General features: G+C 33.9%; 1 protein-coding gene across 12 annotated transcripts in view; it reads left to right on the top strand.

Moving 5' to 3' along the window:
* The window catches only part of PCGF5 (polycomb group ring finger 5), a 105,402-nt gene that overhangs the window by 64,357 nt on the left and 17,080 nt on the right, over positions 1-23,965 (top strand). For 11 of the 12 annotated variants that reach the window (XR_013763545.1, XM_079138275.1, XM_079138267.1 and 8 more), the window contains 5 exons: positions 3,618-3,714; positions 7,906-7,961; positions 8,078-8,137; positions 9,193-9,341; positions 21,915-22,013. Coding sequence is in view for 11 of the 12 variants with exons in the window: in XM_079138275.1 (XP_078994401.1) it covers positions 3,618-3,714; positions 7,906-7,961; positions 8,078-8,137; positions 9,193-9,341; positions 21,915-22,013 (461 nt within the window). In the remaining variant the exon portion in view is untranslated. Of the gene's footprint in view, positions 1-3,617; positions 3,715-3,796; positions 4,144-7,905; positions 7,962-8,077; positions 8,138-9,192; positions 9,342-21,914; positions 22,014-23,965 lie in introns of those variants that run through there. The other variant, XM_079138269.1, reaches the window with a different exon arrangement.

Raw genomic sequence — 23,965 nt, 5'->3', positions numbered from 1 at the left:
ATTTTACTTTTTTCAGTTAAATGGAACTTCTGTCCTGGATTTCCTCAGGTTCTAATTTATATAAGGTTAGGCTTTAACAGCTTTTAAAGCCACATGGGAGATGTATTTTCTAGATTTTTTTAAAAAGGAACAAATAAACTACTTGAAAGGCATATTTTGTGCAAAATATACTAAAAAAAGATCTAATTGTATAAGTTGACGTGTAAGGCTTTCTAAGGCATTCTTATTCTATATATTGTAGATCTATGGAAATAAAATGAGAAGTAAATGTGTCCTATAGACATACATTGGTTTAAAAAAAATGAACTCTGGATTCAAATCCTGCTTTCACCACTCGTGGCTTCATGATTTTAGATAATTTTGCTATAATTTCCTACTTATTCATCTCTAGGAGGCCCAATAATGCTAATTAATAGGGTTGTAGTGAGGATCAAATTATTAAATAGTGTTGAATTAAATGGGTGTTGATCAATATATGTGTGTATATATGTATACATATATATGTATATATATATAATATATGCATGTATATACCTATATGGTGTGTGTGTGTGTGTGTGTGTGTGTGTGTGTGTGTGTGATGATGATGATGAGGAGGAGGAGGAGGAGGATGAGGAGTGCTTGGCACATAATCATTTTATGTGTTGATGATAATAGCAATGACAACAGACACCACCAAATTAAACAAAAAAGAAAAAATACTAAGCATATTATATTGTTCAACATCTTTAATTTTTCTTTTTAAAAGACTATCTGAAAAGAGATTTTTAGTGAAAATAATTTTTGGCTTAAGCCTCCAAACAAAAACTTTTAAAAAATTCATATCAGAGCCAGGTGCAGAGGAGCATGCCTGTAATCCCAGCGGCTTGGGAGGCTGAGGCAGGAGGATTGCAAGTTCAAAGCCATCCTCAGCAACAGCAAGGTACAATGCAACTAAGTGAGACTCTGTCGCTAAATAAAATGCAAAATAGGTCTGGGGATGTAGTTCAGTGGTTAAGTGCCCCTGAGTTCAGTCCCCATTACAAAAAAAAAAAAAAAAAAGTAGGTGAGCTTGCCTACAGAAACCTCTCCTTTTTCATCTGCAAAAGTGGAACAATATACTTTATCTCAAATTTTGGTATGAAAGGTAAACTTACTTCTTGACGGGAGTTTCTGTCTCCATCTAGAATAGCACTCCAGTGGAAATAAAATTTGAGCCACATGTATAATTAAAATTTTTCTAGTAGTCACATTTTTAAAAAAGAAACAAGTGGTTAATTGTAATAATATATCTAACCCAATATCCAAAATATTGTCATTTCAACCATGTAATTAACAAATATTGAGTTATTTCACATTTAATGTTATAGATATATGTGTTTTACAATTACAGCCTGTCTCAACTTGAACTAATCACATTTCAAGTGCTCAGTAGCCACTTATGGTTTGTGGTTACCATATTGAACTGTGCAGATCTAGAATATAAATTAGTATTCCCCATCAGTGTTCTTGGGTACTGGTGCTGCTTTGACCTAGAGCAATTAGCATAACCTATTCTTAAAACCATGTGCATCTTTGGGTGCTTGAACCTCATATCTCTTCATCAGGCAACTTGGATTAGTATCTTTATCCCTAGTAGGATAGGGTCCTATCCTTAGCTTTTTGGCTAACCTACATGAGGATTTGCTCTGGGCATTACATGTACCTCTCTGTTTGATCAAGGCTGGTACACTACCAGGGATTACTAAATCCATTAAATGTGATAAACATTTGAACCACAAGGATCAGAACTTCAGGTCAGGATCAGGCTTTGTATAAAACCCCTTCACTCTTGTTTCTTATCTGTCCTTTTTTGCCCCTTTCCCAAAGCTCAGAGACTAATCTAGTGTTTCTGGGAAAAGAGCAAATACCAGTCTTTTGAAGGAATTCAAATTCTCTCTCCTCCACGTCAATTTGGTATAACAAGGTATCCCCTCTATTCTTAGAAATTATTTTGACTTTTTAAAAGGTATTTAGAAACCTTTTTGGGATCAAGAGATTTGGGGGGCAGTGAAGGTATTCAATTGTACATGTTAACAGCAAGTTAATTTTCCATATCTGAACTTTCAAAAATGTTTTTCTGATTCTCTCTTTGACCCATATTTTGGGAGAATTATAGTGAAGGGGATGTTGTTCTAAATAGCAATAGGAAATGCGGAATGGTAGGGAATGTGGGACTCAAGTGTACTCATCCCACAAAAAAATCTGCTCAGCTGTCAACTTCTTAGGGAAGCCTACCTCATTACTCTATCTAAATAGCTACCAACCCCCAGGACCCTATTTCTACCTTTTTTGGGGAGGAGGTGATAAAAACATTACTTACCACTGAGTTCAATTATTTACTTGTCTTTCTAAATAGAACATAAGCTTCATAAGGATGCAGACTTTGTTTTGTTTACTTCTTTATCTCCAGCTCCTAGCATGCCTAGTATTCAATAAATGCCTCTTGAACCAATGAATAAATAAGTGAAAATGCAAAGGTGTTATTTTCTCCATATACTAAATGATTTTAAAATAAAAAATACCTGGTAAGTTCTTGTCTCACTACTGTTAGTTTGGCCAGTGATAGGTTTGAATTTAAAGACCTAATTTCAGCGATAGGAATCCTACTGTTTGCTCTTGACCAGCCATTTAAGTAAAGTTTTACTTTTAGAATGGGGGGCATGAGGAGGGAGAAAGAAGTAGCTTGGAATGCAATTGTAAAAGGATGGTGGAGTAACTAATCTATAGCTGATGAGAATTTCAGATTATACTGGGTAATAACATGGAGGAGGGTATTAGGAAGGGGAATTGAACTGAAATTTTATAGTCCAGGTGCTGTAAATGTATCTAAGGTTTTCAGGCAAGACTGTTGACATAATAAATTAAAAAGTGAAAGAGTCATAACCAGAGAAATTAGTATTACTTAAAAGAAATTTGGGGTTATATAGGTTTATGGCCCCACATCCACAAATCATCTTTCCATTGTCTCTGTTTAGAATCTGTGTTTAAAATTTTAATTATCCCTCTCAGTTTCTCAATTGTTCTTCCAGTTTACTCTCATGCCCTTGTACCAGTCTGATACCATTACCTGTACTTTGTGCTGCACAGAACTATGGTACTTTGAGCACTGATTCATCACATTCTGCAAGGACCAGAAATTCCCATTGTAACTCCCTATCAATAAAACTAACCCAACATGTTGAGAACTCTCAAGTTCTATTAAATTATATTAAGAACTATTTGTTATATCCAGACTGATTTTTAGCAAAAGTAGTAAAAGCAAACATAACGGTTTCTACTTTTCTCTTTTTTAATTCTTTAAGTGAGGAGAACCTCTTTTGTGTAAATATGCCAGCTTTTTTTAAAGGAATATGAGTGGAGTAGTATTTAATAAAAAACATTAAGCAAAATGGACATACTTTTTATTTTGTGTAATAGGCTTTCATTTCAGTTGGGTTTTTTATAGTGTGATAAATTTAAGGTTTTATAAAGTTTGATTAAATAATAGTATTCCATTTGTGTTGTAGGTAATTTTTGACTATTTCTAATTACATTTAGAAATTTAACTGTGAGAGTTTAAGTGATGCATTTTAACCTAACCTCTTCTTTCTTCTTAGTCTGTAAGACTTGCATTGTCCAGCACTTTGAAGATAGCAATGATTGTCCAAGGTGTGGCAACCAAGTTCATGAGACAAATCCATTAGAAATGTTGAGGTAAGGAAATGTATTTTAAAGTTCAAGTTTAAATGAATTGTATAAGCTGTTAGTTTTTATTATATATCATGATATTTCTTGATGTCTTAGTTAATATGTATTATGAATTTTATGATCATTCTTTTAAAGAATTTTATTTCACTTTAAAGTATTTTATTGAGTTAAAAATAAGACTGTACCTTAAATATTTAGGAAATACATTTACAAAATAAAATTATAAGTTTCTCTTAGCCCCTTAGAGTGATTTTAAGTGCAGTTATTTTCAGATGCAGATGCTCTGGGTAGATATAGTGGCAACAGTCTGTAGAAGTTTGTTTTCCATTGCTTCATTATTTCCCATTGAGGAGAAAATGTTCATCAGCCAATAGTAAGAATGATGAAAGAGGACATGGAGGGCTTAAGAGAGAAAAGAAGTGTGTTGTCCAAGAGGTAAGTTGATAAGGAAAGTGTAGTATTGTTCTTCTTGGCTTTAAAGACACATATAGGTTGTAGTTTTGCATTTGAAGGGAGATGATTGTTTTCTTTTCTAGGCATGAGTACATAGTTGATGGAGAACTGAATTTAATTAGAATTATGATTGTACCAAATAATTATGAACAAGTGAGAGAGGAACAGGGAATCAAGGGTATGTGCAAGGGAGTGATTTTAATAACTGCCTGTGGATCACATCCCTTAAAACTGTATTAAGAGAGCAGTGAGAACATCAGAGTGGTGAGGAATGGCCAGACATGGTAGCACATGCTTTTTAATCCCAGCAGTTCGGGAGGCTGAAGCAGGAGGTTCTCAAGTTCAAGCCAGCCTCAGCAACTTAGTGAGGCTCTAAGCAACTTAGTGAGACCTTGTCTCAAAATAAAAAATAAAAAGGGCTGGAGATGTGACTTACTGGTTAAGTACCTCCAGGTTCATTCCCAGTTCTGAGGGGGGGAAAGTGTATGTTGGGAGGAACGGAAATGATGAAATAATATAATAGAATTAAACCTCTGTCTTCCATAAAAGGAAGTCAGAAAAAAAGCATGCCTTTTTAAAAACAGAAATATGAAAGTAAGTACTAGAAGAAAAAGGTTGGATTTGAAAGTGGTTGCTCTGGGATTGTAGAAATCAAGTATAGGGAAGATGGTGCCTGAGAATGTTAAATTTTAATGTAAACTTTGTAGGGAAGTTTGATTTGAAATTATGTATATGTGTTCGGCTTTAAAATGTTAGGAAGAAAAGTACTGTTTATTGTGTACAACTACTATCGAATTGGGGAAACATTGTTAATAAGTTAGTATTTGAGTTATCTTAAAGAATAAGATTAACATTGGCTTGGCTGGAGCATAAGAAGAGCATCTGAAACAGAGTTTGAAAAACATGAGGGAGAAAAACAGATTGGAAAATAGAAGGAATTCTTGGAATAACTGAATAAGCCAGTTGGCTAGAGAAGAGAGACATGGGAAAATAGCACCTGTTAATGAACTCAAGTTATGTAAATACTTTATGCCAGGTAGTAGGGAGAAGTTAGTCTCTGAACTGGGAAATAATCAAATGAGTACTCCAGAAAAAAATCATTATAAGCACATCAAGTTAAAGGAAATAGGGTGTTGACTTAGAGAAAGGAAGGGGTAAAAGATAAGTGAGAAAAACCTTGAGGAGCTGTGAGTGAAGCTTGGTGAGAAGTGTGTGAATCAAGAGAGAAAAGTTAAGAAAATGCTTTCATTTTGAACCTGTTTGAAACAGTGTGGTGTCATTTAGAAATTCACTTTTAAAAATGAGACAGTAGGGGGTAGGGGAGGGGATACTCAATATTTTATTGTAGGACAGTTGATGAGATGGTCTTGACCTAGATGAACAAAAGGAGGTGATGGAGGTATTTGGCTTCTGTTAGCAATGTGGAACTGGAGCTCAGTAGAGAGGTGATAGACTCGAAGTTAGTTGCCTACATGTTAGTTTCAAGCCACAGAAGTAGGTGAGGTCCTTAAGAAAGATGGCTTATTGAGAAGTTTAAAGAGTGCAGAGTTCAGAGCAATGGAGAATACTCAGATTTAGAAGTACAGTCAGCTCTCTGCGTCCATTGGTTCTCATGCATGTATTGAACTAACCTTGGATTCAGCATATTTGGGGAAAAAATTGCATCTCTACTGAACATAAAGAGACTTTTTATTGTCATTATTCCCTAAACAATACAGTATATTGACTGTGACCTTTCACTGAATTAGGTATTATAAGTAATCTAGAGATGATTTAAGGTATGTGGAAAGATGTGCATAGGGAACGTGCAAATTATACCATGTAAAGGACTTGACCATCCAGAAATTTGTGTACCTGTGGGGGGTCCTAGACCAATCCCCTGCCCACACAGAAGAGTACTTTAGTAAAAAGAAAGATGCTAAGAAACAAAGAAAGTACAGACAGGAAAAAAGAGAGAGAGAAAAGAAACCGTGAATGGAAGTTTTGAGGGAGGCAGTGATAAGCAACACTGCTGAACTGCTGCAGAGCAAGACAGGAGCAAAACGTTAATGTTTATAGCTGATCAACTCATAATAGCTAAACTATGGAACCAGCGTAGGTGCCCTTCAACAGATGAATAAAAATATGGAATATTACTCAGATTTAAAGAAAAATGAAATTGTGGCATTTGCTGTAAATTGATGGAGTTGGAGAATATTATGCTAAGTGAAATAAGCCAAACCCAAAAAACCAAAGGCCGAATGTTTTCTCTGATATGCAGATGCTAATTCACAATAAGGTGGTGGTGGGGTGTACTAGGGACGAATAGAGTTACTTTATATTAGGTAGAGGGGAGTGAAGGGAGGGGAAGGGGCATGGGGAAGGATAATAGAGAGAAACAAACATCATTACCTCATGTGCATATATACTGCATGACTGATGTGATCCTACAATATATATAACCAGAAAAATGAGAAATTATACTCCCTTTATGTATTATCTATCAAAATGTATAAATGCATTCTACTGACCTGTACAACTAATTAGAACAAAAATATTAAAAGATAAATAGATGACAAAAAAGTTTTAAGCCTATTTAGTATGAAGTTACCGATAATTTTGAAAGTTTGAGAGTAAAAGAAGCAAAACACAGAATATGTGACAGAAATAACATAAATTATGCTTTTAGATTTCTTCTATTAAGAGAAGGGATTGTGAAATAGAATTTCTTCTAGTTAAGAGAAAGGATTGTGAAACAGAATAATAGCTCGAAAAGATAATGAGTTAAACATAAGTTTTTGGGTTTTTTAGATATGAAAAAGCTATGCATATTTGTCACAGAAGAGTAACGCTGTTGAGCAGGGTCAAGGAGATGGAGTGAGAGGAGGGTGTTGTGGGAGCAAAAGAGTGGGTTGAAGGAATACAGCCATGAAAAGGAAGGGTTATATAGCAGGCAAAGAAAACAAAATGTCAAGGTAAGTATTTGAATATCTTATCTAGGAAGGTAGAATAACAAATGGTCTAAATTTCTAAGAAAAGAGGAATGGAGGTAATTTCCTTTTTAGAAAGGAGCCAGAATCATGGTAGAGATCTTGAGAGCGAGTGTATCAGCTGTTGCTGCATAGCGGACCATCCCTCAATTAATGCTTGAGACACTATGCATTTGTTATTTTTCATAATTCCACGGGTCAGCAGGTCACTTTGGTTTTTTCTGGGCTCACATGTATGACTGGGTTAGCTGGACGTTGGGTAGGCTGCTCTGCTGCTTTTGGCTAAGTTCTGTCACATATTAGGTGGATGGTCTATGGACTAGTCTTAAGATAGCCTAAGCAGGGCAACTTGGCTCTCCTCTACATTGTCTCATTTTCCACCCTTATTTTTGTGCTAGCAGGATTCTGAGAGAGAGCAAGCAAAAGTGTTTGATGCTTCTTGAGGTAGACTCAGAACTAAGCACAGGGTCACTTTTGCCACATTCTGTTTAGCAAATTTCAAGGGCAGCCTGTATTCTCAGGGTTGGAAAATAGACTCTACCCCTTAATCAAGGGAGGATATTGAGAGAGCTGAGGGTCTGGGACCATTTTTTAAAATAAGTCTCTCACTGAGGGAAAGCTAGAAATTGGTGTGCTCCATATGTAGCAGAGTTTGGTATAACAGGTATGCTAAAATCACCTGTGTTCTGTATTTTGTAATAAATCTCAAACTATTTATGTATGTGATTTTGATGTTTTCATTGTTAGTATATATTCTTGCCCCCCCCCCCCAAAGGTTGGATAATACATTGGAGGAAATTATATTTAAGCTGGTACCTGGACTACGAGAACGTAAGTTGCTCTTTAGGTTCTTGCAGACTTTTGTGTTTTATGAAATCAACATTTCTCTTTAAAATTTCATGATTGTTCCTATAGTTTTTATACTTTTTTTTTTTCTTTTAAATTAGAAGAACTTGAGCGTGAATCAGAATTTTGGAAGAAAAATAAGCCTCAAGAAAATGGGCAAGGTAACTTTTTATGTCTGTATCTGACCACATCTCTCAAATTGGCAACTTTTTGTTGCTTTGGTGAACCAATATCTATCTCTGTTCAAATGCAAATTTTCTCATGCAGAAAATTCATGTACCCCTTTACTTTTATTTATTGACCTCTTCTTCATGAGATTTATATAAATCTATGCAAATCTAGAGTCACTCTAATTGAGAGTAATTAGAAATAGAGGAAACCCAGCTTTGGGACAAGAAAAGGGAGATAAAAGAGAAAACTGACTAGCTGATTATAGCAATAATTTCTGGAGAGAAAAAAGAAACTGATGCAAGAAATAGCCAAAGCTTTCAATCAAATAATCAGGAATTTAAATTGTTTTTTAATTTTATAAGTTCATTTTAATAGGAAAGGAAACAGATGTGACTGAGAGCCAGACCAGGGGATTTTTCTATATGCTGATCCTCTGGAATGAAGTTTTTGTAGGCAGAGCTCAGATGATACAAACCCATGTACCTAGTGAGTGAGTGCATCCCCGCACAGTGTCATTGTTTATATGCCACAGCTATTAGCATGTTACATACTTTTCTTTAATGAAGATTTAACATGTTACATAGTTACATACATGTTAAAAAACAATTCTCATTTTTTCACTAGCTGACTTTATGCATATCTAATAATTTGAAATTTTAAGAACTTAAAGAGAATATTTTATAATTTAAAAGGAACTCTTGGTTTTTAATTTGAAGAGACATACTACATTTGGAAGTAATTTTATATCCTGTCTGCTTTCTAAAATGGGCTTAATCACTAATTAAAGTTATTTTTGTGACCAGATTTAGCTAGTCTAGAATCTTTCCTTTGTCCCAATAAACTAAAAATGTTAGGCCCTGGTAAGTCTGTAATGGTTTTTTTGTTTGTTTTTAATATTTCATTGTTGAGTTCATTAGAGCAGTTTAAATATATTACAACTTTTCATTATTTTTCTTCAAAAACTGTTAGGAAAGTTGATTTTTGTCAAGCAATGTTGATTAATTTGAATTTTTCAGTTACATCTAAGTTGGTTTCCTTTATATAGATGATACTTCAAAAGTTGATAAACCTAAAGAAGAAGAAGAAGGTGATGAAAATCAAGATGATAAAGACTATCATAGAAGTGACCCACAAATTGCTATATGTCTAGATTGTTTACGAAATAATGGACAATCAGGGGACAATGTAGTAAAGGTGAGTGGACAAATACAGTTGTACTTTTAAATGATAATTTTATAATAAGCCCCTGATAATTTGTTGTGGAATTGTCTAATGCTTCAAAAAACATTTTTTTTTTTCAAAGCTTTCACTATTATATCCCAAAAGCATGCTCTTCTCTGACAATCCTATATCTACAAATGGTCAAAGCAATTGCTTTTTCAAGTACTAATTATCCTGGGCCAATGCCACCATCTAGTGGCTAAGGCAAGAATCACATCTCCATTTCTCCTCTCCACCTCCTTTTTTTGTCTTAATTATATTTTTTAAATTCATTTTAATTAATTCCATAACAGTAGAATGCATTTTGATATATCATATACAATGGAGTATAATTTCTCATTCTTCTGGTTATACGTGATATAAAATCGCACCAGTTGTATAGTTACATATGTACATAGGGTAATAATGTCTGATTCATTCTAGGATCCTTCCTAGCCCCATACCCTCTCCCCTCCCTTCACTCACTCTACCTAATCTAAAGTAACTCTATTCTTTTAGAGCCCCCCTCCCCATTGTGAATTAGCATCCCCATATCACAGAAAACTTTTGGCTTTTGCTTTTTGGGATTGGCTTATTTCACTTAGCATGATATTCTCCAGCTTCATCCATTTACCTGCAAATGCTATAATTTCATTCTTCTTTAAGACTGAGTAATATTCCATGGTATATATATAAACATATAACACATTTTTTTATCCATTTACCTGTTGAAGGACATTTAGGTTGATTCCTTAACTTTGCTATTGTGAATTGAGCTGCTATAAACATTGACATGGCTGTATCATGTAATATGCTGATTTTAAGTCCTTTGGTTGTAAACTGAGAAGTGGGATAGCTGGGTCAAAAGTTGGTTTTATTCCAAGTTTTCTGAGGAATCTCTTTACTACTTTCCATAATGGTTGCACCAGTTTACATTCCCACGAGCAGTGTATGAGTGTAAAACCCTCACATCCTCACCAACATTTATTATTGTTTCTATTCTTGATAATTTCCATCCTGAGTAGGGTGAGATGGTTTGTTGGGAGTTCACATGCATTGTTTCTCCTCTTTTTAAAGTTTGGTTACTTACTCAGACTCAGGTAATTCATTTAATTTTGCCCTTTATTTTTTATTTTAATTTGCAACTCAGCAAGTTTTCCATACCAAGGATAATATGTTTTATGAATATATTCAATTGGTTTTGAAGTGAAATTGGGTATTGTAAAGTACCTGTGAACTTTTAAAGTTCTTGAAGGCTCTTCACTATTTCCTATAGACTCTCCATTTCTAATCCTCTTTCCCTCTGTGTCTGTTAATTGACCCTTTTCATAAAGCATCTTAAAATACCCTACTCGCTTTATTGAATTTTTGTCTTTAAATATTACTCGAATGATAACTTTTATTCTTTCTACTGTAGTCAACTTTAATTACATTGTGTTTACTATTTTTATCTCTAGATTTTTTGTCACTTTGTTCTAGCACATGTGAGCCATTGAGAAGGTTGCTTTTCTCTTTGCATTCTCTGTATTTTTCAAATGTCTATATCCATTGTTCATTTCTTCTAATTTATTTTACTCCCAGTACATAAATCTGAAGATCTGTGGGTTGAACTTTTTAGTAATACATTTAATGGTATGTTCCTCTTCGGAAATGAAAAACAAATAATTTTTCAACTAAAACTAAGTTTTCTCAGCACCATACAACAAATAATATATATGATCATGGTAATTCAATGATTATTTATCCACCAAGTGAATATTAGGCAATGATGATGTAAGTAGTGAGAAAAAACCTATTGCTTCAGAAACTTGTTTAGGTCTTACACATACCAGGAGACAGAATACAATAAGATTGTTGATTTAGTTAATGAGGAATTGGTTGGACATGGTATGAAATAAAGTATAACCACCTTTAGAGAAATGACCACAGTCCCTGTTTGTCCTTCCAGTCCTCCCTGTTGCTTTTTACATTCCAGTGCAGCATATCTCCCCTTTTGTGTTTTCATGAGGGTCTTTATGGCTCTGTCTCTCTCTTCTCCCCAGCTACTTCTATAATCTCTTCTTAAAGGTTCTTCTTCAAAGAGACTGTGGTCATCTTTTAGCTCTCTGATTCATGAGTTGTTATCTCATAGTGAAAGTTAAATAAATGGAAAGGTCAAATATATTCTCATAAATAATTGTGAAACAATGATTTCTAGTATGAAGGTTAGAAATTCATCTTAAAAAAATAAGTACCCCACTTCAATATTCTCCTTTTTGTCTTCTGACTCTACTTTCAGTTGGCCTTTTATCCATTCACTCTTTCCTTTGTATACTTTTCATCATTCTTATACCTTCTTCCTCAAAACAATTTTCTTAGCTTATAAGTGACTTCTGTGCTACCCCAGTTCTTACCTTGCTCCCAGGCTTTTCCTACTTTGTCTCCACTAACTCTGCTTTTTAATTTCATTTTTATATGTATATTCAAGTACTTAAGGTCTCTTCCATTTTTTTTTCTGTCATCAGCTATGCAGAGAACTTTTAAATCCCTTTTACCAATCCTGCCATTTCTCCTAAGTTGAAGTATTGTATCTCTACTTTTAAATGCTTATTGAGAATTTCACTAACACCTCAAACTTAACATGTCTTAAGGCAGATTCATTATACTTTCAACCTAACTTAACTCCAGAGATTCAATTTGAGGTTTAACTACCATCTTTCAACCAGTTATACAAGTTCAAAACCTTGGGATTATCCCTGACCTTTTATTCTTTTCCTTCAACCAGGCACTAAGTCCTGCTAAATTTCTCCATTTAGTGCCACTCACCTTCATATCTAATTTTGGAACATAGTTTCTCAAGTGGTTTCTCCTTTTGTTATCTAGGGATAGTGCCACTTGCCTGAATAAGGGCAAGTCAGCAGGTAAGGGCATGGATCATGACCAATTTCAGAGCTAGAGAGTAAATATTTTAGGCTCTATAAGCCAGATGGTCTATGTTACAGCTACTCGACTTACTCATTGCAGCACTAATGTAGCTGTGGATAATAGTGAATGAATGGGGATCTTGTCTTTCAATAAAACTTCATTTAGGAAAGCTGGTGATCAGCCAGATTTGACCTGAGGACATGGCCAAGGTTTACCAACTTTTTGCCTACAGACTACTTCTTCACTGCCTACATTATCAATGGAGGCCCTTTGCAACTAGCCCATCTCTTGCTAAGTTTATCTTCCACTAACACCCCTACCCTGTTATAATTCCATTCACTTCTCAAGACCAATAATAGTTACATTACATATAAGGGGTGTGTGTGTGTGTGTGTGTGTGTATGTATATCCGACAAAAGATTTGCATTTAGAATGTATAAAGACTTGTGTTATCAGTTCCTTGAGGACTCTAAATTTTTGACTGATCCTTCCGTTTTGGTATCTTCTTCCCTCTTTTCCTCATCACTTTATGCTTCTGTCCAGACCCAAGCAGAGATCCTTATTCTTCTCATTATTTTTTTCACCTAGTTGAGTCTCTTTTCTGAAATTATGTAAGGCTTAACATTTATCATTCAATTAGAGCTTAATTTATTATATATTAAGTGTGTTCCTAAGGATGCTAGGCACTAATAGTCTTTTCTCTTTTGCGATATATGATATGTCCTTGAAAACTCCTCACGGGAAGATACCTAATCTGTATTGCCTCATAGCTTTCTCAGCCAACTTATTCTGCTTTAATGGGTTGTGATTCTCAAATGTGGTGGCAGAGTAGTTGTATAGTTTATACAGTATACCTACTGCTTTTATAATATGAATATAAAAGTCAAAAACAGGATGTAAGTAAAAACAGTAGAGTAAGAACCTCCACAAAAATTTGATTTTTCCATAGAAGTAATGAAAAAGCTGGAAACATTTTTTTAGGATCAATTTTTCAGAGATCTGATACTTAACCAAAGGTTTACAGCAGCCCATGGAGCATTTAATCAAGAAGATGGCTGTCTTGTGAAAACAGGAGGCTTTGTGTCATTTTAACTTGCTTTAGTTTCATCCCCTACTTTCCAGCTCTGCAGTGGCCTTGAAAAAATTAACAGCCTGCTTTCCTATTGCAGCCTCTTAGACACCAAGGGGGCAAAACAGGTGAAGTTCTTTCAGTCTCATTACTAAAAAAAAAAAAAAAAAAAAAAAAAAAAAAAAAAATTTCAATATTTGTCCTCTCTCGTTGTTTCCTGGAAAGCCCCACTTTCAAAGATGTCTGTATCTGACCTGACTTGGAACTTGTCCAGTGGAAAAGGTTTCCTCTAAGAGTCGGAAGAAGGGGCATTTGCCAAAATAATTATAGAAACATACTTTAACTTCCTGATTGTCTGAGGCATAGGCAGTCAGTAGACTAACCTTAAGAGAAAAATGGGAGAATGAGATGTCAGTAGGAGCTTTGAAAAGTTCTGGCACATTCCTTAGAATCTAGAAGGTCATAGGGTTGTGTACATGCTCAGGGAAGACAAGAGAAGGCCCTAAGCTTGTACCTACTGCTGACCTTGAGTCTCTGCACAAGCAAGAAGTGAAGAATAAAGCAAAGTTGTCAATCTGATTTGAGTATAGGAGGTTTGCTGCATACACAGTGATATTGTGACTAACACAAGAAAAAAGGTCTCAGTTAATAATTCAGTCTATACCCTAAAAATAGAAAGAAGAAGAAAACTAAAATCAAGCAGAAGGAATAAAGATTAGATTAGAATATAGTAGACAATAGGAAAAGAAAAATTTTAAAGACCAAAAGTTTGTTCTTTGAGAAGATCAACAAAATTCAAAATTGTTAAACTGTTTGCTGAATGAACCAGAGAGAGAAAGAGAGAGAAAAGAATGAATTTATCAAAATCAGAATGAAACAGCCATAACTATCAACCTTGTAGAAACAGAAGTGATTGTAAGGACTATTGTATGCCAACAAATTACATAGTCTAAATGAAATGGAAAATTCCTTAAAATATAAAAGCTACCAAAACTGACCCTGGAAGAAATAGAATAACTGAATAGATAAATAGCAAGTAAAAGAGATGAAGTGGTAGCATTTAAAGAATTAGCTCCAGTCTTTCACAAAATTTTCCAAAAGATAAAAGAGAAAAGAACATTTCCCAACTCATTCTCTGAGGCCAGTATTACCTTGGTACCGACTCAAAGATGTTACAGTAAGAGAAAAAACTATGGGACTTTTATGCATCAAAAGACATGGTCAATAGAATGAAAAGGCACCTGTGGAATGGGAGAAAATACTTGCAAATCATATCTCAGAGAAGGAGATAATATCCAGAACATATAAAGAACTCTGCAACTTAACCAAAAAAAAAAAAATGAAGCAATCTGATTAAAAATTGGGCGAATGATTTAAATAGGCATTTCTCTAAATGTGATATACAATAGCCAATATTACTAACCAAAGAAAGCAAATCACAACAATAAAACATTGCCTCAGACTCATTAGGATGGGTACTATACCCTTTTTGTTGTTGTTGTTTTGTTTTTTGTTTTTGTTTTATTTTGAGAAAATGAAAATGAAACAGAAAATAGTGTTTCGGATGCTGTAGAGAAATTGAAACCCTTATGTTCTGTTGGTGGGATTTTAAAATGGTGTAATCATTATGGAAAACAGTATGGTATTTCCTCTAAGAATTATAAATGGAACTATCATATGATCCACAATTCAGATATATATATCCAAAAAAATTTGAAAACCTGTCTCAGAGCTTTTTGAACACCCATGTTCATAGCAGCACTATTCGCAATAGCCAACAAGTAAAGCAACCTAAATGTCCATCACCAGATGAATGGATAAACAAAATGTAGCATATACGTACAATGGAATTTTACTGAGCTTTAAGGAAATCCTGTTTCATCCTCCATCATGGATAAACTCAAAGGACATTGTGCTAAGTGAAATAGCCCAGTTACACAAGGACACACTATATGATTTCTCTTATGTGAGGTAGTCAAATTAATAGAAACAGAAAATAAAATGGTGGTTACCAGGATCTGAAGGGTAGGTGAAAGGGGTAGTAGTTGTTTAATAGGTATAGAGTTTCAGGTTTGCAAGATGAAAATGTAGTGGACTTCTGTTTCACAACAGTGTGAGTATATTTAACATTACTGAATGATATACTTAAAAATGGTTAAGATAGTCAATTTTATGTTATGTATTATTTCTTTTATTGGTACATTATAGTTAGTCATAGTAGTCAGGTTCATTTTGACAAAATCATATGTGTGTGGAATTTTACTTACTCCATTTCAGTCCCCAGTGTCCCCTCTTTCCCCCTCCTCTCCCTTCTCTCTCCCATTTGTCTTCCTGTGCTCTACTGATCTTCCTTTTACTTGTGTATTTATTTATTTTATTTGTGCTTTGTAGATATACATAAAAGTGGAATTCACTGTGGTATATTTATACGTGCACATAGCATAATTTTGTTGAATTCATTCTGCATTTCCTCCCCTTTCCCAAACTTCCTTTTCAGTTTCCTTCTTCTGCTCCTCTGATGTTCCCTATATCTTTATGATATCCCCTTTTCCCTCTCCCTCTTTTTTCCCCCTTTATTTCTCTCTAGTTTCCATCTATGATAAAAAAAAAAAAATTCAACCCTTGATTTTCTGAATATGGCTCACTACACTTAGCATGATCTCCATTTCCATCCATTTACCAGCAAATTCCAGAATTTCATTCTTCTTTATGGCCAAGTAAAACTCCATTGTTTATGTATTCCATATTTCCTTAATCCATTCAATGTGATGTGTTTTTTAATCACAGTTTTGCAAATGTTAAAAAAAAAAAGTTTTAGAAAAGAAAAAGTATGAACCAATTTTCCTCATAAACATAGATACAAAACTCCTCAACAAAATGTTGGCAGACTAAATCTAACAGCATATAGAAAAGAATATATACCAGAGCCAAGGTTAACTCAACATAATGAAAATCAATCAATTAATTAATATCCTATTAATAAAGTACAGGGGTAAAAAACTACATGATCTTCTCATAGAGTAAGGAAAGCATTTGACAAAATTCATCATCCTTTTTTTGACAGACTAGGAATTAGAAGGAAACGTCCTTACCCAGATAAAGACATCCATGTAAAACTTAGGATTAATGGTCAAAGACTGAAAACTTCTGTAAAATCAGGAACAAAACAATGATTTCTGTTCTAATCACCTCTATTCAGTGTTGTACTAGATGTTCTAGCTAGAACAAATAGACAAGAAAAAGGGATCCATCCAGACTGTAAAATAAGTAAAAGTATTTGCAAATGAAGTAGTCTTATGTATAGAAAACTCTTGGGAATCCACAGAAAAACTAATAGCTAATAAGTTGAGCAAGTTGGCAGGATAAAAATCAATGTATGCAAATCATGAATAAACTAGGAATAAACAACCCAAAAATGAAATTAAAACAATTCCACTTAGAGTAGCATCAAAAAGAATTAAAGTTTCTTTTTTTTTAATTTATTTTTATTGTAAACAAATGGGATACATGTTGTTTCTGTTTGTACATATAGTAACAGCATATCATTTGCATATTCATACATTTACATAGAGTAATGATGTTTGATTCATTCCGTTTTTTTTCCTTCCCCCCACCCCTCCCACCTCTCTTCACTCTATACAGTCCCTCCTTCCTCCATTCTTGCCCCCCTCCCACCCCCCAATACGTGTCATCATCTGCTTATCAGTGAGATCATTCGTCTTTTGGATTTTTGAGATTGGCTTATCTCACTTAACATGATATTCTCCAATTTCATCCATTTCCCTGTAAATGCCATAATTTTATTATTCTTTATAGCTGAGTAATATTCCATTGTATATATATACCACCGTTTCTTTATCCATTCATCAATTGAAGGGCATCTAGGTTCGTTCCATAGTCTGGCTATTGTGAATTGAGCAGCTATGAACATTGATGTGGCTGTATCTCTGTAGTATGCTGATTTTAAGTCCTTTGGGTATAGGCCAAGGAGTGGGATAGCTGGATCAAATGGTAGGTCCATTCCAAGTTTTCTAAGGAATCTCCACACTGCTTTCCAGAGTGGCTGCACTAATTTGCAGCCCCACCAGCAATGTATGAGTGTACCTTTTTCCCCACATCCTCTCCAACACCTATTGTTGCTTGTATTCTTGATAATCGCCATTCTAATTGGGGTGAGATGGAATCTTCAGGAAGTTTTGATTTGCATTTCTCTTATTACTAAAGATGGTGAACATTCTGTTCACATGGTGAAGTGGCTGTTCATATCCTTAGCCCATTTGTTGATTGGGTCATTTGTATTCTTGGTGTAGAGTTTTTTGAGTTCTTTATAGATTCTGGAAATTAGTGCTCTGTCTGAAGTATGAGTGGCAAAGATATTCTCCCACTCTGTAGGCTCTCTCTTTGCATTGCTGCAAAAAAAATAAATTAAATAAATAAATAAATAAAGGTTTCAGCAAATGAAGTCTAAAGACAAAAAAAAAAAAAGGAATAAAATACTTAGGAATATATTTAATCAAAAACTAGAAAACATTGTCAAAAATAATTAAAGACCTAATAAATGAAGGCATCCCTTGTTTATGGATTAAAATAGCAGTACTACACAAATCTCTCTGCAGATCCAATGAAACTTGTACCAGAATTCCAACTGCCTTTTTTGCAAGAATTACAGCTGATCCCAAAAGTCATATGAAAACCAGGGGACCTAGAATAGTCAAAGTAATCTTCAAAGAGCAAAGATCAGCTGGGCCAGGTGGTGCATGCCTGCAATCCCAGCAGTTTGGGAGGCTAAGGCAGGAGGATAGCAAGTTCCAAGCCAGCATCAGCCATTTAATGAGTCCCTAAGTAACTTAGTGAGATCCTGTCTCTAAAAAACAAAAACAAACAAAAAAAGATCAGTCAAAGTTTAGTGACTCAACTCCAATATCAAAACTTGGTTTCAAACTACAGTAATCAAAATAGTTACACTGACATAACATGTATATTAACAAAATGGAATTGAGAGTGAGAAATAAACCCATACAACTGTGGTGAATTTATTTTTTACATGGGAACCAAGATAATTCAAGGGAAAAGAGTATCTTTTCAACAAATGGTACTGGGACAAATGAATTATCTACATGCACAAGAGTACAGTTGGACCCCTGTCTCACACTACATAAAAAAATTAATCTAAAATTGATTAAATATCTAAAGAGCAAAAACTGTGAAACTCTAAGAAGAAAATGTAGGGATAAATCTTCATGACCTTGGATTTGACAGTAGATTCTTGGAAATGTTCACAAAAGCACATGAAGAAAAGAAAAACTAGATGAATTGAACTTCATCAAGATTAAAAACTTCAGTGCATTGAAGTATGCTATAAAGAAAATTTTTAAAAAACATGAATGGGAAAAGATATTTGTAATTCACATGTCTAATAAGGTTTCAGTATTTAGATATATAAAGAACTCTTAACAAATCAGCAACAAAAAGGTTAACTTTTAAAATAGGCTAAGGATTTGAACAGACATCTTTTCAAAAGAAATAGTCACATAGTCAATAATCACACGAAAAGATGATGAACCATCCTTAGTCATTAGAGCTCTGCAGATCTAAACCAAAATTAGATACCATTTCACACCCACTAGGAAAGTAATAAATGTTAGGGAGGCGACTGTGGAGAAATTGGAGCTCTCGTATATTGGTGAAATGGTATAGCCACTGTGAAAAATAATTCAGTAATTCCTCAGAAAGTTAAGCATGATTGTTACTATTTGACCTATCAATTCTACTCCTAAGAATATTGATCATATAAAAATTTAAAACATTCATACAAAACCTCGTATGTATGTATATATTTAAATATATATCATATATATGTACACACATTTTTTTTCATCATAGAATTATTTATAATAGTCAAAAAGTGAAAACAACCCAAATGTCCATCAGTCAACCAATGGATAAACAAAATGTAATATATGCACCCATTGCAATATTGTTCAGCCATAAGCGTGAATGCAGTATTTATTTGTGCTACAACCTGGTTGGACCTCGAAAACACTGAGCTAAGTGAAAGAAAACCAGACACAAAGACCACATATTGAATGAGCCCCTTCGTATAAAATACCCAGACTCAGTGATTTCATTGAGAAAGTAGAGTTAGCAGCTATCAGAGGCTTGAGGAGAAAGAGGAATGGGAAATGACTGCTAATGGGTAAGGAATTTCTTTTGACAATGATAAAAAATGTCTTGGAATTAGATAATAGTAATATAACTTTGTGAATGGTATAGAAACTACTAAATTATATACTTTAAATGGTGAATTTTATTGCATTTGTATTGTGGTTTAGTTTTTAAAAGTGTCAAGCTTGTCAGTTACTTTGGTGGAGATATAAACCATAACATTCTGAAGATGAGAGAAAAATATTTTAAGGGGTCTGAGTTTAAAAAACAAAAACTCAAGAATCCTTATCATCTTTATCATAAAGACTAGAACTTTGTTGAGTTGTATCCCAGAACTATATTTAGGCCCATTTAACTTGCAGTAAAGACCACTCTCTTATTTCAGACAGTGGTCTTTCAATTTTTCAAAAACAAAAGGATAAATGATTTTTTTTAAACCTCTAGGGTAATGAATTTAGAAGTAGGCAGGAAACATTTTTTAATTCTTTTTCTGGCCTCAGTTGAAAGGGACAGAATAGAAAGCAAGGGTGTTGTACCATGGAGATGGAAGGTTACATTCTTGAAACACAAAAAGTCTCCCAATTCTATAATATTTCTTCAAGTGTACAGTTGTTCCTAAAATATTGAACCCCTCTGGACATCTGAGCAGGTCTACCTCCTAGCAGTCTCTCTTCAAACCACAATATATAATACAAATGTTTCCATTTTCCACGTGTGTCATAAATTAAAAATGGTGGGGAGGAAGCACAGCTCAGGGTCATCTCTTTGAGGTTCTCCCTACCCATTCTCATCATCTGAGTACTCTCAACTGACATTGCCCTTCTTAAAAGGCTTCAGTTACTTTTCAGACATTTGCATGGCAATTCCCAGGTGTACTTTGCTAGGAAACAGAACAAGGTTGAATAGGTATCATAATAAAGTGTTCCTAGAAAGGGAAAATGCTTAGTCATTAATATTTTTATTTTCTAGGTACTTACAAATCAACTCTTAAACAATTCAGACTGGAGTTTTGTTAGATTGATGTCAAAGTTTATTGAATTATAAATTTCAGAAACAAGCCTTTGACCCATTTTTAAAATGTGGCTTTAAAACTCTTCTGACATCTCTAAAAGATTAATATTTTCTGAAAGATCGAGTAGTGATATCAAGGTCATTTCTGCAATGATATCAAGATTCTTCTGCAGATGAGATTACATTTAAAGGTTTTCCAGTGCCCTCACATGCTTTGACTTTACTGAAACTTGCAAAACTATACTAATGATTCTTTAATAGGATATTTGGAGTAGAAAGAAAATTGATGGTAAAGCTTGGAGTAGTTGAGATGATATGAACAGATAAGAGAAGGAAGCTGGAACTGAATACCCATCCCTTTGCTTTAATGCTGTCTTTGTAATCCCATCTTTGTATTTGAAATGAGTAGAGTATGTTTTACTTTCAATGTAACTTTCAACTCATTTATTTTCTTTTAATGAATACTTTACCATTTGAATTGTGATCAAGTGTCATTTGTGGATTTGTTTCTGTTAATCTTTGCCAAGAACTGTGTTTTACTAGGAAGTGAACATTAACTGAAATAGTTCTACTTTTGACTTAGTGAATTTAAAAATACAGTATTGTTCTGGATGCTGACCCAATAGGAGTAATACTTTGTGTCTTTAAGATTCCATTGTATTTTGTTTTTGTTTCAGTGTTCAGATAACTTTTCAGGTAGTGGGATATAATTTTGTTTCACATATTGGTTCACATGTTTATAATGTTTATAATCTCATTTTGTTTCATTTTTAGTTTGAATATCTATTCTGGGATATTCTTATGTCTTAAAGATGCTCATGCTTAAAGAGTGAATTGGTGCTACTCTGCATTTTACAAATGAGACACAGCAGGGCACCCTGAACAGTTTTTTTCAGTGAAGTACTATTGTAGCCCCTTGGGGGACATGGTTTTCTATACAACTTTTAGTTGCTGACTCATGTTGTGACCTAACTGGCCTCTCTCTGTTGCATGACGGGACTCCTCAGAATCTCATTTGAAATCACGCTATTTCTAAAATCATTTAAGTTATGGCATCATGTTTAGAAAATGTCTCCAGTGCTTTCAGAAGTGATATTATATAATAAAATATTTGCATGCTTTTTGTGACATTTCTTTTGTTATTTTTACTTAAACTCATGGTGTTTTGTTTACTAAAATGTCTTAGTAATAAGTATATTGTCTTTTTGCCAAGATTTTCCTCGAGTACATACTCATACTTTTTTGAAGAATGTCTTGTCAGTGCCTGAGAACCAGGAACATTTTTACTTACAAGTATAAAGAGCTGTAAATTGAAATGTTCTCACAAAGCATTTAGAAAATACTCAAAATGATAGTATAGTGAAAATGGTTCACAAAAATTAAAGTAGAATGTTTTAATTAGCTATTTATTTCCTTAGGGTCTAATGAAGAAATTCATTCGATGTTCTACACGTGTAACTGTGGGAACTATTAAAAAATTTCTAAGTTTAAAACTAAAACTTCCAAGTTCTTATGAGGTAAGTTAAATAATGTCTAACCTTGCTTATTTTGATAATTCTCTTCTGAAATAAAATTCTAACACAAGGACTGAGTTTTAACATAATATATTCAAATTAATTTTGTGGAAACTTTCATTTTCTTATAAGAATTTAATTTTTAGAATATAATATTCCATTTATATAATATATAATTTCATGTATGCAAAAATGATATTATTTACCACTAGGCTAAAATAACATATTACATCTGCACAATGCAATTTACCACTTTAATCAGAAAGGCAAATTGCCCCAATATTGATCATAAGTAGCATATAATGTGTTCAGAGAATAAACAGTAACCATAGGAAAAATAAAATGTGATAGAATTTGAACACAGGCATTGACAAGTATGAAGTCCATTTTAAAGGAAGCCTTTGATTTTAAACTTAATTTTTCTCTGATGACTAATTAGGGTCTGGGTTATTTTATTATTATTTTTATTTGGTCCAACAATCACACAACAAAAATTCTAGAGACATCAATTTTTGTGTTTAAAATTGCAACAATTATGGGGGCTGGGGATATAGTTCAGTTGGTAGAGTGCTTGCCTCACAAGCACAAGGCCCTGGGTTCTAATTCCCAGCACCAAATTGCAACAATTAGGTTTTTGAGCCCAGTGATTAGTAAAAGTAAAAGATAACAATTTATAGATGGAAACACAGTGAAAAATAGACAGTGAACTCATTTTTATGATTTGGTTTTACATTTTATTTTCTTCTTGCAAAATACCATGTACAGTTTTATCTCCTTACTTTTTAAGTCTTACTCATTAGTTACCAATTTCTAGTTTCTGTTCAGAAAGTTGTTAGAGCTAGGAACACTTACTGTCTGTATTACTTCTGGCAGTTTTTTATTTGTCTGCAGACAAAGATGGAAAGAAAAGAGACAGTTCTTATCTATCCCGAAGAATTTTCCTATGATTTCATAGAAATATTGATTGGTCTCCCATTATTTTGCTGCCTGGCATGTTGGAGGATGTTTTAATGAAATGCCTGACAGCTAAAACTTCTTTTACAGTTTTGTAATTGGGCAGGATAGTTTAGTTTAGTTGTTAAATGATTAGTAATAGCATCCTACATAAATTCCTTTACTTCTTTGCTTGTGAATTTTATAGGCAATATAAAGAAAAGGAGATTATCTACTTTGTCCTTTTTAAGAGTTAATAAAATGATGTCTGAAAAACATTTTGAAGTTGATGAGTCACCATAAATCATCAAAAGATCAATAATTCACTTTCACATGTCTAATATAATTGGGACTAAGTTTGTTTTAGACTTAAAATTCAAAGCTGTAGTTTCTATTGAGCCAGACAGAGAATTACTTAGAACTCATTCTGTAGGACTCCTCTTCACACTTATGAAATCTTACTAGTTGATTTCAATAGCTGGAGAATTGAAATGTTATTTATAGAGATATGTTTAACTATGCTTTGTCAAATTAATGAACAACAGCCAGAGTTCCTGTGACCTTCACAAGGATTTGGGGTTTTTTTTGGTTACTGCAACCTAGACCAAAAATGAGCATTTATTAGTGTAACCCTTTTTGACATTTCATGCATGGAAAGAAGAGGATACTGTAACTGTGGTGCAAGTTACCAACCAAGTAGCCCTAGAACACACAGACCTGTGCTATAGTCCTAAATGTTGTGTCAATTTAGTTATCAGTAATTACTAGAAATTCTTATAAACCTTAAAGGTTCCATAAATTACCGTATCCACGTTCATTACCCTCTTTAAATCCAAACTAAGTAACCCCTTTCAATCTTGGAAAGTCTAAAGGATTCTGAGAGTTGAATTTAGAAGCCAGAGAAGCTGTAAGGAACTGTGAGCTTGCTATAGTTTGTTCTCATTCAGCAAGGGGCAGTCACAGAAGTATGTCTAAAACCTCTAAGGTTGCACAGATATGTGGACTAAGAAGACCTTTATTGC

This window comes from Sciurus vulgaris (genome assembly GCF_902686455.1).
Source record: "Sciurus vulgaris genome assembly, chromosome: 4".
Classification (NCBI taxonomy): Eukaryota; Metazoa; Chordata; class Mammalia; order Rodentia; family Sciuridae; genus Sciurus; species Sciurus vulgaris.
This window is presented reverse-complemented; position numbering and strand designations above follow the sequence as displayed.